Genomic DNA, 17,791 nt, shown 5'->3' with positions numbered 1-17,791 from the left:
CTTCATTATTGTCCTGGCTCTGTCTACTAGGTCACTCAGCGGTAGTGAGGACATGGTAGAGGTTGCTCGCAGGAGCTGCTTTGCTCCAGCGGGGAGTCCTGACAGGAATTTGTAGGCTAGGGCCCTCTCGGGAAGACCGCCGAACAACACCGTCAGCTTCTTAAGTTCGGCGAGATACACGTCCACAGTTTCGCCCAAGCGTATATCAAACTGCTCCCATGCAGTGGCGGGGTCAGTGGCGAACGCCCTGTACAACGCCGCCTTGATACTCGAGTAGTCACACTTCTTCTCAGCGCTGAGTTGCTGATATACAGCGAAGGCCCCGCCGGTCAGCCGCAGAGGAATCACGCGCTCGACATTTTTCACGCCGGACAATTGACAATGTAACTCGACCTTCTCAACCCAGCTGAGTACCGGGTAGGATCCGTCGAATTCCGGTATCAACTTTAGATCGAACCTATCCGCCATTGAAGAAAAAAAAACCAAGTTCAGAGTGGGGGGGCCGAAATAGCTTGTAAGAGTATCTTGTGTAGGAGACGGGGGGTCTCGTCGTGGGCGACGAAGCGTTTCACTGAAGAACCACAGCAACACACAGCAAACCAACAAACAATGACAACCACGGCGCGAAGGTAACTAACAAAGCTCAGCTGACTGCACGAATAGAAACGGAACCCAACGGTCACTGTACTAATCGCCACGAACGTCAGAACCCGACTGCCTCGCACCTCCAATGGACCGATTTTTATTCCTCAAGATGGCCTAGCTAATTTGCAATCCTGCGAGATTCCGTCTCTAATAAAAGCAGGCAGGCGCCATCTTGAAACTCTTTCTTCCGCTGCCCCGACCACAGGATCAGCCACCACCCCACACGCCAGGTACACACGGACCCTCTTGCGCCGAGGGCTACGGTTAGTCTCACAGTTCCACGACCGACCCGTTGAATTATGCGCACGTGCGCACGGTAAGTCACGTGTTTCCCTACACCCCCCCCCCTGATCTCAGACTGATCACCAGTCTGTTCCATTATCTCCTCTCGTGGTTCCCTATAGTGTGTTTCACAGTCACGGAGGGTGGGCAGTATTCATCTTTTGAACACTCCTGTTGCCGATCGGAGCTATCTACAGACAGGTAGATGTCCTACTAATTTACCGCAAATAGAAACAATGCGTCTCGTCAATACACTGGGTAACTCTGGAATCACACTCCCTTGCTTCCATCGCAAAGTATTGCCCTTCTCATAGACCTCTAGGCCTAACACGGGCACCCCATCCTTTAGACATTTAGGGTCTTTGCTTATTAACCCAAACGATTCCAGTTTTATTCGAACCACATCTGCAGACATTATATCCTCATTAATGTAGATGTCGTCAATGTAAGCTGAAGCAGCTTTTGCTGTGGTCTCATCCTGCATCAAAACAGTTTTAATAATAGTTGTCATTATTAAGGGTGCTATGTTTAGGCCAAAACCTAAACGTGTCAAACAATATCGTTTTCCCTTGATTATCACTGTCTGAAATGGCCATAATGATTCATGGACACGTATATGCAGGTAGGCTCTCTTTAAATCCAGCAGTGCTACATTACTCCCTTTCTGACACCACTCTCTTAGTTTAGCAGCGCACACATCTGCGTTTCCAGTGAAAGCATCAACATGTTGATTCAATTCTCGGTAATCCATTACGGGCCGAATTTTGTCTTTAGTAGGTTGTTCAACAGCCATGAGCGGAATTAATCCTTTGTGTGGTCCCAGACGTTCCTGTGGGTATGGTATTAACCATCCGTTATCAATCCACATCTGAAGTTCTTCTTCATATGCGGCCCTATTCTTTGTGGAAACTGCATACTCTGGAATGGTGTTGCACAGCCGATCTGGTGCCTGGCTCATAGTCCATTTCCACTTTGCAGTCCATGCCTTTTCGTTGTCGTCAAATGTAGTACAGAAGTCCTTTTCTTCAATAGACATGGCTGCACAGACTTCTTTTCCTTCTTCAAGCATTACACCTCCAGTCGCTGTGATTATGACGCTTCCTAGTGCTTGCATTGCATCAATTCCAATCAACATGTCATAGCCAAGGGGTTTTTCTTGCATCACCAGAACATCAACTTTGGCTGTGTCACCCTTCTCAGTACAGATCATGACTGTCCCTTCACCACAACATGCTCGGGATAAACCATTGATCGTCATAATACCGACTGGTTGCTCCCGCTACATCTGACAGTAATGTGCACCATGTTCCAAAAAGACAGCTCTCAACTGTCGTATAATGCTAGATGCATCCTGTCATGTCAACAGGCGCCATATCGTGAAATGTGTCGGGCCACAATCTGTCAAGGTCAAAAAATGCTTGCCCTCATAATGCGTTACATCCATTTCTACTCAATACCAGTTGTCCTCCTCCTCAAGCTTCCCTTTTTGCCATTGGGATGGTGCCGGATCCATGCGCTGACACTCTTCACACGAGCATATAGCTGCCTTGATTGATGCTCTTGTAGTTGAAAAACACTCTTCGGACAAAATATGTTGTCTTCCGAATTCCAGGAATGTCAATTGTACGGATCTGGTCAGGTGTTAATTGATCTGTTACAGTCGCGCATGTCTGTTGTGGAGGATCAGATCCCTGCCTCATTACATCAATCCATCTCTTTGGTACTCTAGTCAAGCTATCAGCCAAATTCTGCATCGATGAAACTAAGGTAATGTCCACCTGCAAGCTGTATTCGTCAACTATACGTTTTATTATTGCCAGTTTCCTTCGTACTAACATCTCACTTGCAGCTCTAGTCTTAACTCGAGCCTTTCCAGTCAAGGTGTCGGTCAACCAGTGGTAAACACACAATGAGTCAGTGTGGAGATGCACAACCTTAGCCTGCCATTGCAATGCAAGATTAAGCTCTTTTAATGTGGCATCAAGTTCTGCCAAATTTATATGCTGGGCATCATTTTTTGAACGAAGCCAGCACACATCTTCCACAACAGCACCCAATTGTTCCAACACGACACCTGTAGCCAGTGAACTTGCGTTAACCCATACATTCAGTTCGTTTCCAGATACTTGCCACTCACCCTGGGCAGGGTCGTTCTTATGTACTCTGGACAACATTTCAGCCATCATTTGCTGGAGAGAATCATCATCCACCAATGTCATCCCATCCTTTGGTTACTGCAGTTACTCGTGGATATACACACTTTCTATCACTCCGGCAATCCTTAGCAAAATGATTGGCCTCCCCACATTTATAGCACACTGGGCCTACACACTTATCTGGGAGAGAATCTACATTGCCTCCATGCGGTTCGACTGCTGCATGTTGAATACTAGTTGCTGCTGCAATTGGCTCCTGTTCCTTACAGATGTTTCGAGCTTGGGCTAATAACTTGTCTGTTGTCAATTCATCAATTTGTAACTATGCCCGCAACAGTTTGCTGATCTCCTCAGGTAAGCCTACTAAAAAGGCACATCTTAATATCTTATCGTTGACCCCACCAAATGGTACCGACAACTTTCGTAGGTCAGCTAGATACACGTCAACCGTTTCCTTGGGGTGAAGTTGCCGGCTCGTGAACTGTTGCCATGCAACAAACGGATCTGTACCAAACGCTGTATACAGGCTGTCTGATTGTATCCCAGTCTGGTTCATCCCAGAGTTGCTGGTAGACTGCATAGGCACCTCCGGTTAACCTCAAAGGAATGACTGTGGCTGGTTCTTTAATTCTGCACAGTGTACAGATCTTCTCAGCCTTTCCAACCCATTCGATGACAGACGGTCCAGTGGTAGATCCGTCAAACTCAGGTATCAAGCAAATCTGTCCATTTTCTGCCTTTCAAGTCACCGCACACTGAGAGCTGAAATAGCTTATAATTTAATAACTTGAGTGTTATTTCTTCTGCACGTTACACCAATAATTTCCTGGTTAAGTTTGGCACTGTTGTCCAAACTTCCAACTTCCGTATATGTCACGCACCTTCTCTCAACTCCAAACGAACATCTGCTAATTCAACTTATTTCTTCAAAATCCAACTTCAAAATGAACGTCCCTCTAAAACATAAACCCTCTTTCATCTCCAACCAGGAGCATCTCCTTTGCATATCGGGTGGTAACATTGCAGGCATATAAAGAGATAAGGCAGCCATTTTTGTTTCTTTCTTCTTCATTCATTTCGTTCCACGACCGACCCATTGAATTATGCACACGTTATGCTAGTTAGGTAAGTCGCACGTTTCCCTACACATACAAAAATATTTTTTTGTTAACTGCTCTAAAACGCTATATCTCAGAAACAGAAACTCATTTTGTTATAATTATGGGTGAAACTGATCCCATACTCTAAATTCTAAATAAATTGTTTTGTATTTAATTTTTATATATATTTATATTTATAAACGATGAATTGATTATGATTTTTTTTTCTTGGCATTTTCTTTGTTAATTTCATCTTTAAACATTTTTCCTGTATTTTGTAACTGCTGATTCTTCTAAACTGATCGGTACTTGTCTTTTTTATTTAAAAAAAAACATTATTTTATTGCTTCTGCTTTCACTTTTTGTTATGAAAGAAATTAAGATATCATTATAGCTCTCTACCCTATGCTAATTCACCCAAAAAGAAAAATGTGATTCTTCATATTTTTAGGCGAAAAAAACAAAAAACAAAACAAAACTGAAAAACTTAGTAATAAAGATAAAATAAAACGACAGAAAATCAATTTCGCATATAAATTTAGCATAAAATGACCATCTGTTTCGAACCAGACAGTGTTTTAAGAACATGTAGCGAGCTGCTACTACTACGAGACTAGGCTGTATTCTCACCTATTTTTTTCTCTTTTCCTTCCTTTCTTCTTATACGTCATCAGAGGTTCCAGCCAATGAAAAGCGAGAACGGTTTACGTGGGACATTCGAGTGAAGGAAACGTCCTTATTTCCACGGCGACTAGAGACAGAACACACGCCTCACTCCTCAGCTCCCGTTAGGTAGCCAAGAGGAGCATTGAACATTAATACAGACTTTACAAAATGCACTGTCTTTCTTTGTAACCCGAGTTTCGGGAAAACACATATATATATATATTGGATATATAAAACCTCATGAATTCATAACAAAGTCGCGTTACACGTCCTCATTTTTATAAGAAGACAATGTCTTCTTTTACCAGTATTTCTTTCTATTTCAGCGCTCCAGTTCTCCCTGTTATCGGAGGCGCCCCGAAGTGGGAGCCTACCGAAATGGTGATCTCTAATTAGTACCCATGTTAATGTATGGTAATAATACCATAAACATGTGACCAAGTTTGTTTGTTTAAAATCTTGCCATGTTATCCTAATTAACCTTTAGTAGTTAGTTGTTAAAAGCCAAAACGACATATCTCATTCCTTCTACTAATCCTAAGTCTGGTCCCAAAAATAAAGCGATTCCGTGGTTTTATGAGTTTGTGGATCAGACTTAGTTAAATTTAGTTAACTGCTCTGAAAAGTTGGAATTCAATAAACATAATTTATTTCCTAGAACTCTGCCTGTGAAACTATGGTTAAATTAGTCAAGTCTCAATTGTTAGATTTGAAACACTGCTACCAAATTTCCTTAGTCCAAAAAACTCAACTCTCTGCCATTACTCTCTCAACTTCCAAAGGAATTCTTGTTGATCGAACTTACTTCTTCAAAATCCAACTCCAAAATGAACGCCCTCTCTGAAAAATCAGGCCTCTTTTATCTCCAACCAGGAGCATCTCATTTGCATATCAGGTGGTAACATTGTAGGCATATAAAGAGATAACTAACTGGAACCAAGAGTAAACCAATAGATGACTCCCTAACCCTCACCCAAATTCAAGGCTCATCGCAAGATGCAATAGAGTTATAGTAATGTATTGTAAATATGGACATATATTTAAAAGCATTTTACACAAAATTGTAACTAATGAGCAAAAGGAAAATAGTGTTTTTAAAAAAAGTAAATGAAAAACTTGTTTTAACCGTATTTATCAAATTCGTCGGTGGTGCTGTAGACATCGCCAGTCGCTCCAATACATAAGTGGTACCCGGTTCGGCTAAAAAGTTTTTTCACTAATTCCCATCCAGGCTGTGGCTCCGGATGAAACCGGAAATCTTTAGGTAGAATAAGGTCGGAATCTGAGGTCATCTTCCCAAGTAGGCGAAATCACTGGAACAAAAAGGTTATTCAAATAAAAATTAAAAAAACAAACAAAAAACACACTCACAAAAAAAAGTTTCTGTTTTATAAAATCTGCTTAACTAATTTTATTTATGAAAAGCGAATTTGTTTGTGTGAACGCTTCGGGCGTTTTTTTTTTTTTTTTTTTTTTTTGTACAGGAAAACAATGATTGTTTTAATTTGCATATAGGAATATGAAAATTAACCGTGATCCATTCTTTTAAACCTGGTTTACGACAAACGTGCTAAATGTATATTTTTCGTGTATTTCTATTATAAAATTAATGATTTCGTCATTTTGAGCAGATATTACTTTACTTCCGGTTAATTCGAACAGCAGTCGTAATAATATCCGATGGCACTAGATCAATGAAGAGATGAGGAATGTTAGTGTGGAAACCAAAATACTGATCAATACATATTTGTTTGTTTTTATAAATATTTTTTAGCAAAAAAAAAACAAAAAAAAAACGTTTTTATTGCAATCATTTTACCTATATTATAAAATAGTACCAATTTGTCATGAGTAATAGCTTTGATTCTGACAAATCAGTATTTGATTTAAACTAGCCAGTTTTGAGGGAAGGTCGTTGCACTGAATAAAACTCAGAGTTAAAAATAATAATTATAACTAGTGGGATCTGTGGAAATTCCACAGCAGACTATTTCAGATGTAATATACTGATGTTGATATTCTGTGCATGTTCAGCGTAAATGGAGACGCCTTGATATTATTGCAACTCTTTTGTTAAAAATGCAAAAGTATTTATCTAAGCAAACAGGGAGGCATTGTAGCCCGGTCATAAAAGACACTTGAATATGACATTTTAATTCAAGCAGATTATATATATATATATATATATATATATTAGGCACCGCCAAAACTGGGGGGGTAGGTCAGTACTTTTTGACGGACCGTCTTTTTAAAAATCTACCAAAAATCAGGTAATTATCCGATCAATACGAAATTTTCAGCGATTATTAGGAGAAGAATGAACTTTATAACAGTGTACTTATTTTTCATAAACGATATTTATATATATATTTTTTTTTGCTTACAAAACCCCCCCTTGTTTTGAAGTGGGAACAAATATGCTTAAAATAATCATCTGAGACTGAAATCAACATATTGTGTTGTAAGGGACAGAATTATAGATTTAAAAAAAAAAAAAAAAAAAAAATTGTTTGCATACCTTATTTTGACGTCTGAATATCAGAACTTCGATTGTGTTTAATTATCCCGCTTTTGAGTTTTGAAGTGTGAAATTCGGTGAATATGTTAAGTAAAATAATTAATTTAAGTTAAGCAAAACAAAAAAAAATTTTTTTTTAATATTTATACGAAAAAAGCTATTTTAAAATTTTTGATAAATAAATTAACAATTTTTTTTTAGCGAGCCGAATAATGCATGACCATTATTAAACAGGGCATGCTTTGAATAATCGATACCCCCCCAAAAAATTCGATAAATATTGTGCCCTTTGTGTTAAAAATAGCATCTTTTTTTTCGATCCCGTTTGAAAACGTTTGCCGCCTTTGACTATGGTGGACCAAACGCGCTGAAATAATTTTTTTTTATTCTGCTTTAAATTGCCCCCCCCCCCATTTTGGGGAGTCTGGCCCCCACACACATACACATTAAAAACCAAACGCATACAAATGGTCACCCATCTGGTACTGGCCAGCCTCAGCTTAATAATACATTGAAATTTTCGTCATTGAAAAATAAGTTTTTTTTGGCCTGTTTGGTCTTCCATAGTTTGCTTTTTATCAGACGAAAACGTAAACAGAGTCGATCTGAACTCTGCGTATACGCGAATATCTGGTTACCTATATGAATAAGTGGAATTATTTGAAATTCAGGTACTTATATTATAATATTTTTGCATATTCTCTTAGAAAATCATCCTAAATCTTAGTTAGACAATAAATAAATTAATTAATTATTTCAAAACCCCTTTTTTTTAAATATTTAAGTACGTTTTTTGTGCAAGACAAAAAATGTCAATTGTTAACTTTTTGGGAAAATTTAACATTTAAAATTGAATTAAAAATAGTAGAAAAAGTTTTACATTATTCTGTTTTCTATATGATAAAATTCAGGGTTTTATCTTTCTGGAAAAAAAAAGTTACTCAGAAATAATGGATTTTAATAAACGTAATTTCGTTTTAAAAAACAACAACAACTTGATTTTGCGGCCATTTTTGGCGGTGCCTAATATATATATATATATATATATATATATATATATATATATATATATATATATATATAAGCGAGATAAGACACTGATAGAATTCAGATGAAAATCCTGATAGATGTTACTTGAAGTAACAATTTCAGGGTGATTCTAGCCAAAAAGGAAAAGCTCAATATTTAAGAATAGAGCAATATATAAGTTTGGTGGTTAAATTTTAAATTCTGAAAAAACAACATATAGACACATATATTCGAATTAAGAATTTGTTTGACAAAAGGAATATATAGAAGGCGTTTAACCACCAAACTTATATATATATATAATATAAAGCTGAATGTGTGTGTGTGTGTGTGTGTGTGTGTGGTCACGAATAGGTTTCTATGTGGTTGACTATTTTAAAAAAAGCGATTACATATGATGATAGAAAATGTATCGAGACACAGGAATGGGTATGTTTGATCTCGCAGAACAGTGGTTCATTAAAATTGTGGGGTCTGCGTTCGCAAAATATTGAAATAAAAAATTAAAAAAAAAAAAAAAAAACACAAGTGTTTCTGATATAGATGTATATAAGAATACTTTGATAAGTATGTTTTAACTTAAATAGGGATGGTATAATAAAATTGTGGGGTCTGTGTTCGCGCCTGGCCTCCATAGAATGGAAATAGGCACAAACTTTAATAAAGACTTTTCATATCTATCTGTAAGTATACTTTGATAATTATGTTTCTGTTTGAAGAAATATGATATAATAAAATTATGGGGTGTTCGTTCACACCTGACCTCCATAGAATGGAAATATGTCACAAAGTTTAACAATGTTTTTCTAATATAGATCCACAGAATATTGTGATAAGTGTTTCAGTGTGAACAGGGATGGTATAATAAATTATGGGGTTTATCTATTTTTACTTTCATCATATTTTGCTTTGGTTTTGATACCACCAAATTCAACCCAAATTTACAACCCTTCCTTTTCATAACCTATCATACTTTCATAAATCAGAGTCCATTTTCTGTAGACTGTTTTTGAAGCCAATCAATGACGGGTACTTTTGCTAGTATATATATAAGTCAATTTTCTATCGATTAGTATATGTTGTGATTTCAAAAATAAAGATATATCCATATGACTTGTGTGCATCAGCTATAATCGAAACCAAAACTTATGAAGAATTCTTCGTAAAATTATTTATAAAAAAAAAATAGATAACTTGAGTGTCATCAGCTATAAACGAAACCGAAACCAAAACTTATGAAGAATTCTTAGCAAAAGTATTTATTACAAGAAATGGAAAATCATAACAATTAAATTCTAGAGAAAAAAGATGTAATCGTGACACACAAAACAAATAACACACACGTTATCTGTTATGGCGAGATGAGCAATTCATCGCCGGAACTTTTTATCGAAAGAACGTTATCACCGGTCACCGGTTGTGAGAGCCTACCCTGGGCGGGAACACTTAAAACGTAACATGCTGTCTCTGTAAATATTCTCAATAAACTTCTCTATTTCTTTATTACTTCAGAACCTCTTTATCCATTCATTTCCCTGGTGAATACCTTTCTTGAATATCCTTTTATTACGGAAACCCACCGCAGGCGCGCAGGATATATCAACTGGCGACGAAGATGAGATACGAACTGTAAATTCATCTAAAAAACAAACAAACAAACAAACAAAAAAACACGTGGTAACCGAGAACATTCTGAAAATTGTTGTTCACAAAGTTCACTTTTAATTGAAGAAAAAGCTTCTTAGAAAGCCACAAATTTACTCAAGTAAAAAATAATTTTTATATTATTGACGAGTTAAACTCCATTTTTCTCTTTTTAAACTCCCAAAGAGTTGACGTTATATAACGTGTGTGTATGTGTGTGTGTAAATTGTGACTTTCTTCATGATTAACGGACGTGTTTTTTGTATTTGGTTAATACGATAAAAAACCAACAAATGAACAATACTGAGGAATCTGTGTTTATTTAATAAAGAACATTTTTAAAAGAAGTGTACGTGTGTCTGCTGAAGTAGACGGAAAAAGAGTCTCCTGAAATTTTGTCAAGTGTTATTTTAACGGTGATTTTTTTTTCGGAACTTTCCTTTGTGTTGACAATTTTCTGTGAAAATAAGCATCTTGTTTTTGAACAATATTTTTTTCTCTGTGGTATACGTTAACTTGCTATTGATACATTTAAATAGAAAATGACATCGGAACAAATAGCGACGTTGACGAAAACGTTAACTAAGAGTTTAATCGCTCAAGAAAAAGCCCAAATGGATTTTCAGAAACAAATGCTAATTCAACAAGAATGTTTCGAAACTCTTGTTATACAACAAACGACGGATAACAAGACCGTCTTAAAAGACAAGATGGCCGGTGGGCAAAAATAATTTAATCTGCTGACGTCATCACGGATAGTCCATACCGGTGACACCGGTAGTCACCGGTAGGCATTCGTAACGTCTTGAAGTCAGTGTAATATTTCTTTTTTTTATTAAAATGCCTTCACGGTGCATCGTTCCAACTTGCTGAGGAAATTATCGTAAAGGACCAAAAAGTGACAGTATTTTCATTTCCGAAAGATAAAGAATTATAATGCAGTAAAAAAAAAAAAAGATTTTACACCATCTCCATTCAGCAAAGTAAGTTTTAACGTGCTCCCCCCTGTATTTAACACGATGTAACTATAATTTAATTCAATATTATCATCCTAAATGTTCTACCATTCAAAAGAAGAAGCTTCAAATAAATTGCTAATATTAAAAAAAAATTTTTTACAGCATACAAAACTAATGAAAATGCGAGACAACATCAACTCTTTAAAACACGATTTTTTTAAGCTGTTGACACACGTTTTAAAAATCTAACAATAATTTATTTTTCTGAAATTTTTCAATATTTAAAAATAAATTATGCCGGCTGATAAAATTTTTAAACTTTTTTTTAAAGCTAGAAAGATAAAATTAAAAAATACTTATATATATATATATATATATATATATATATATATATATATATATATATATATATATATATATATATATATATATATGAAACTAAACTAAAAAAAAAAAAAAAAAAAAAACGCGCGTTCACTCGTGGTCTTAAACAGTCTTGGCCTTCGGGACCAGATCAAAGTGTAGTATCTGTTCTCCAGATGCTGCATTCTATTTCTTGTTCTCTTTCGGTGGAGGAGAAATCCTTCACGACTGAGACAATTTTTATTTTTGTACCTTTTCTCCACGTTAAAAAACGACCCTGGTGTCTAACTCTGTCCCGTGGGGAGGCATAGTAAATAAGTACAATTCATTTCATTAACGTAATTGGGTTTGTATTACTGTACACATAGATTCGAAAAAGTTGTCAAAAACAAATATATCACAAATAAATGTTATCAAAGGCAAGATAAGTTACTTTTCTACCAAATATTTTTCGTGTTTTTATTCAATGTAACATGTTTATTCAGCTCGAAAAACATAGTGTTTACCGATGTATTGGAAAATTCAAGATGGCGTCTGATTCTATCTTTAACAGGGTAAGTTTGGGATAAGGTGTTATAAATAAAAAACTATACAACATACTATTAAAAACCCGCCGAATATATGTCAACCTATGTCACGGTAACATATATTGAGCGAGTTTTTAACAGTGTTTTATCCGGTTTTGTATTTATAACACCTTATCCCAAACTTACCGTGTTAAAGAGAGAATCAGACGCCATCTGGAATTTTCGAATACATCGGTAAACACTATGTTTTTCGAGCTGAATAAACATGTTACATTGAATAAAAACACGAAAAATATATCCAGTTTGGCAGAAAAGTAACTTATCTTGCCTTTGATAACATTTATTTGTTATATATTTGTTTTTTGACAACTTTTTCGAATCTATGTGTACAGTAAAACAAACCCACGTATTTTAACAAACTGAAAATATGGATATAAAAAAATGATTTTGCATGTTATTTTTGTTATGTGGTGAAATAATCTTAAATAAGAAACATGATTTTTTCTTTAGGTTAATTTTTTTACTGTGCAATATTTCATGAATTTATTAAAAATATTGTTTTTGATTTTGAAAAAATATTGTGGTTCATTTTGATTAAAAAATATTCATTTTGATTTAAAAAAAAAATATTCATTTTGATTAAAAAAAAAGTTTAACTTTAATATTTGTTTATTGTCTTAACTCATATCAAATGTTTTGCTTGTGTTCTGCTTCAAATATTCATAATCTTACATGCATAATTTTCATTTAATTATATTAAATAAACTTCAAGTTTATTTCAAATCAAATCGTGTTCCTTCACTTTTTTAAAATGTAATTTATAAGTAATTAAAGAACGCATTCTAATCTTTAAAATCTATAATACAACAAAATATTCAATTGCTTATAATATACTTAAACAAATAACTTGTGTTTTTTTTTTTTAATTTTTTATTATTAATATTAGATGAGTTTCAGTATAAATCGTGTTCTTTCTTTATTTCTTTATTTTAATCCAATTTTGAAGTTTTGTAACGCTGTCTGTAAAAATTACTGTTCACAGTCTAAGAGTTCCACATATCTTGCTTGTTGGGACCTCGGCGATGACGTCATTTTTTCAGCTGGCCGGCCATCTTTATAACGAAGGCCACGCGGATAATCGCTTATTTTGTGAAACGATTTTGTCAGAAAAATCTAAGGAGGGCGCATCCAGATTTTTTTTCGGCTGAGAGTATAGCGAACTCGTTTTCAGAGTTTAAATATGACCCAGAAAAAGGTGACACTTTTCCAGCCTATTATCGTAGGTTTGAAACGATATTTACAAAACGATGCGAGAAGTGGGCGGATGAGGAAAAAATTACTATTACACCAAAAAATGGGCACAGAAGAAAATACTAAATTCACGAATTTGATATTGCCTAAAAAACCGGAAGAGATCTCTTTTTCTGAAACGGTGAAAATTTTGAGTGTTATATTCGGTGAAAGAGATAGTCTTTTTCATACACGGTATAGGTGTTTAAATATGTCAAAAGACGAAACTGATGACATTGTCACATATGCGAGCAAAGTCAACGCCCAGTGTGACTGTTTAAAATAAAGGATTTATCAGTGGACATGTTTAAGTGCTACATATTTGTCCAGGGACTGACAGCACCGAAGGACAAGGATTTAAGGTCAAGGATATTATCAATCATGGAGCAAGACCCGGAAATGAACTTGCAAAAAGTGACAGAAGAATGTCAAAAATTGATAAATGTAAAAAGGGACACTACGAGGATAGAGGGAAAAGTCACATCCCAAGTCCAGGTAGTAAAACAGAAGACATTTCCAAAAGACAAAGGGAAAAGTTTTGAATGTTGGAGTTGTGCGAGTCCGCACTTTAGAAAAAACTGCCCTTATAAAGACCAACGTTGTACCAAATGTGGCCTAGTGGGACACCGTGCATCCCACTGCCGAACTAAGCAAGACAAAAGACGAAAATGGAAGCCAAAAGTAAATGTGGTCTTGTCCAAAGAAGAAATAAAACAAGGAGGGAAACGGAAATTCGTTCACACACAAATAAATGGTCACCCAGTGAAGCTACTTTTAGACACAGGTAGCGACATATCAATTATCGACGAAGTGACCTGGAAGAGAATTGGTGGTCCAAAACTGAGAAAAACACAAAAAATTGCAAAAGGTGTTTTCGGAGAGCGATTAAAATTCATGGGAGAATTTAATTGCAGTGTTTCTCTTCGATCGAAAACTTTTTCCTCAAACCTTTCAGTTGTTCCAGGAATAAATTCTTGCCTTTTTGGAATTGATTGGATTGTTTTGTTTGATATATGGGAGCTACCCATAAATTCATTTTGCAATAATGTAAGAGCATTGGAAAAGAAAAATTCCAAACAAAATGACCATTTTCTGGCAGTGGTAAAAAGTGAATTCCCCAAAGTTTTTCAGAGGGATTAGGAGTGTGCACCAAAACTGAAGTAAATTTTGAATTAAAACAGAATGTGAAACCTGTTTTTAGACCAAAAAGAAATGTGCCTTTTTCTTCAAAAGAAGATATTGAAATTGAACTAAAAAGACTACAGAAGAATAGTGTAGTCGAAAAAGTTGACTATTCTGAGTGAGCGAGCCCCACTGTGTATGTTAAAAAGAAAAATAAGAAGATTCGGGTATGTGCCGATTTTTCTACAGGCCTTAATGACTGTCTGATGGATCATAGTTATCCACTTCCATCATCTGAAGACATTTTTACAAAGCTGAATGGAGGTAAAATTTTCTCCCAAATCGACTTATCGGAAGCTTACCTTCAGGTAAAAGTCAGTGAAGAATGTTTTAAGTATTTGTGTATCAATACACATCTAGGACTTTTCCGACTAAAAAGACTTCCTTTTGGATTAAAAGTGGCCTCAGCACTATTTCAGCAAGTAATGGATACGATGCTTGCTGATTTAGATGTTGGAATCGCATATTTGGATGACATCCTTTCAAAAGTAAAAATGTACAGGAACATAAGGAACACATCAGAGCAGTTTTCCAAAGAATTGAAGAATTTGGTTTCAAGTTAAGTGCCGAAAAATGTTAATTCTTTTTAAAACAGATAAAATATCTTTATCAAATTATCGACAGCCAAGGCAGAAGACTGGATCCTCAGAGAACAGAAGCAATCGAGAGGATGCCAGCACCCAATAATGTTGCCCAGTTACAATCTTTTTTGGGTTTGGCTCAATATTATTCTATTTATATTCCAAACATGCATAAGTTGAGAGCACCATTGAATGATTTGTTAAAAAAAGGACAAAAGTGGATTTGGTCAAAAGAATGCCAAAATGCGTTTGAAGATATTAAGAAATGCCTGCTATCAGATTTAGCTCTAGCACATTTTGATCCACAGAAAGAATTGATTGTTGGATCAGATGCAAGTGACTACAGAGTAGGAGCAGTTCTTCTCCATAAACTTGAAGATGGATCAACAAAGCCAATAGCCCATGCATCCAGATCACTTTTGCCGGCTGAAAGAAACTATTCTCAAATTGAAAAAGAAAGCTTGCCGATTATTTATGCCATTAAAAAAATCCATAGATTTATTCATGGAAGGATGTTTACTTTGCAAACCGACCACAAACTCTTATTGACTATTTTTGGCTCTAAAAAAGGCATACCTACGCACACTGCGAACAGACTCCAACGATGGAGCATAATTCTACTAAATTATAACTTTAAAATGGAGTACATTTCATCCAAAAATATCGGACATGCAGATGGACTGTCCAGGCTCATCCAAAAGTGTGCTGAACCTTTGGAAGACACAGTAATAGCTGCATTGACAGAGGAAAAAGAACTCTCCGGATTACTGTGCAACACAATCAGAGAGTTACCAGTGACTCTAGACGAAATAAATAAGGCAGCAGAAAAGGATGATTATATTGTGAAAATGAAAAAGTTGGTGCAACTAAATGGAAAATCAAAGAAAGACCCTAAAATTTTACCATTTTCCATTTGTGCTCAAACCTTGATGTATGCAGACAGAGTCGTCATACCAACTACGCTTCAGAGAAGAATTTTAAAAGAATTTCATAGTGGTCATCCAGGCATGTCGAGAATGAAAGCTTTAATGCGTGGATATACGTATTGGCCTAGGATGGACCAGGACATTGAAAAACTCGTAAGAATGTGTCAAGGGTGTCAGCTAGCAGCAAAGGCACCACCTGTGCAGATACAACCGTGGCCAAAGACTGATACACTGTGGACTCGGTTACATATCGATTATGCAGGCCCTTTAAATGGATATTATTTCTTAGTGGTCGTCGACAGTTTCACAAAATGGCCAGAAGTGTTTAAATACAAACACCCTACTTCGATGAGTACAATAGATGCACTAAGAGTTCTCTTCAGTCGTTTTGGAGTGCCTAAAACTATTGTCAGCGACAACGGCACCCAATTTACCAGCAAAGAATTTGAAGAATTCTGCAAGGCTCTAGCCATTGAACATTTAATAACGGCAATCTACCACTCAAAGTCAAATTGCCTAGCAGAGAGGTTCGTCGATACATTCAAAAGAGCCTTGAAGAAAAACCAAGGCATGGACACTGACGGGAAGAGTCTTGAACAATTTTTATCGGTGTACAGGATAACTTCGAACCCAAACACTGATACCGGTTCGTCACCAGCCGAACTGATGTTTGCACGGAAAATCAGATATGTATTTGACAGAATTTTACCAAGTGCAACCAGAGTAATAACAACAAAAGAAAATTTTCCAACAAGGTTTTACAAACCTGGTGACAGAATATTCTTCCTGAATTGCAGGATAGGAAAAAATTTTTGGGAGGAGGGGATTATCATGAAAAGAATCGGACACATGCTATATTCTGTAAGAAGTAATAAATTCGACTGTCTGGTGGAAGATAAATAATCCGGTGACGGTATAATCCAAATATATAACTTCAAGAAAGTTAATTGAATTTCCATTTGCACAAGTAAAATCCAAGGAAATCCCGTAATTGGAAGAAGATGGTCCACATTTCAAAGGCAGAAATTAATGGAAAAATTCACAAAAATGTGTACAAAGAAAAAAAGGAAAAACTTCCAATAATATTAATAAAAGAAAAATAAGATATGTTTTTCACTCTACTGCTGAGATATAAATATAAATAAGAAAGATCAAGGAAAAAAAATTAGGAGAAAAAAAGCTCTATCTCCTATTTGGTTTTATCGAGCTTTTACATCTGACTTAGATAACTTTATAAATATCAATTCTTTAATATTTATAATATACTTTAATTTTACCATCTTGGATCATTTTCGTAAATTTAATTGTAATTTTTTTATTTTATATACATATATATATATATATATATATATATATATATATATATATATATACATATATATATATATATATACATATATATATACATATATATATATACATATATATATGTACATATATATATATATACATATATATATGTACATACATATATATATGTACATATATATATACATATATATATATGTACATATATATATACATATATATATATACATATATATATATGTACATATATATGCATATATATATACATATAGATGTTGAAATGCTGTCTTTTGGTGTGACATTATAAGAGTAAACCGCTTCTTGTATGGAACATTGTTTCCTAGCTGCAATGGTTTTCATACATCTCTGACTTCATTGCACAGATGTATCCTGAGCAATTACTGCATTTATATTTGATTGCATTATTAGTGGCGCAACATTCACAACAAACCCAAGTCATGTGAGGAAATATCTTTGCCCCTTTCACATCATCGTCTAAAAGGGCCACAGTGATTTGTTTATGTGCATCTGAAGACCGGCCTTCTTCAGGACCAATAGTGCAACATCAGAGTCTTTATGCCACCATTGACACACTTTCTATGCACATACATCTGC

General features: G+C 35.4%; 1 protein-coding gene across 1 annotated transcript in view; it reads right to left on the bottom strand.

Moving 5' to 3' along the window:
• The window catches only part of LOC145277826 (fibroblast growth factor 9-like), a 384,714-nt gene that overhangs the window by 126,766 nt on the left and 240,157 nt on the right, over positions 1-17,791 (bottom strand). The window contains exon 2 of the mRNA XM_080129731.1: positions 5,976-6,162. Coding sequence (XP_079985857.1) covers positions 5,976-6,141 — 166 coding nt within the window. The 5' untranslated portion in view covers positions 6,142-6,162. The remainder of the gene's footprint in view (positions 1-5,975; positions 6,163-17,791) is intronic.

Source organism: Euprymna scolopes, chromosome 6 (genome assembly GCF_053919585.1).
Source record: "Euprymna scolopes isolate OS-2025 chromosome 6, ASM5391958v1, whole genome shotgun sequence".
Classification (NCBI taxonomy): Eukaryota; Metazoa; Mollusca; class Cephalopoda; order Sepiida; family Sepiolidae; genus Euprymna; species Euprymna scolopes.
Note: the sequence above shows the minus strand (reverse complement) of the source record. Positions and strands in the feature narration are given on the sequence as shown.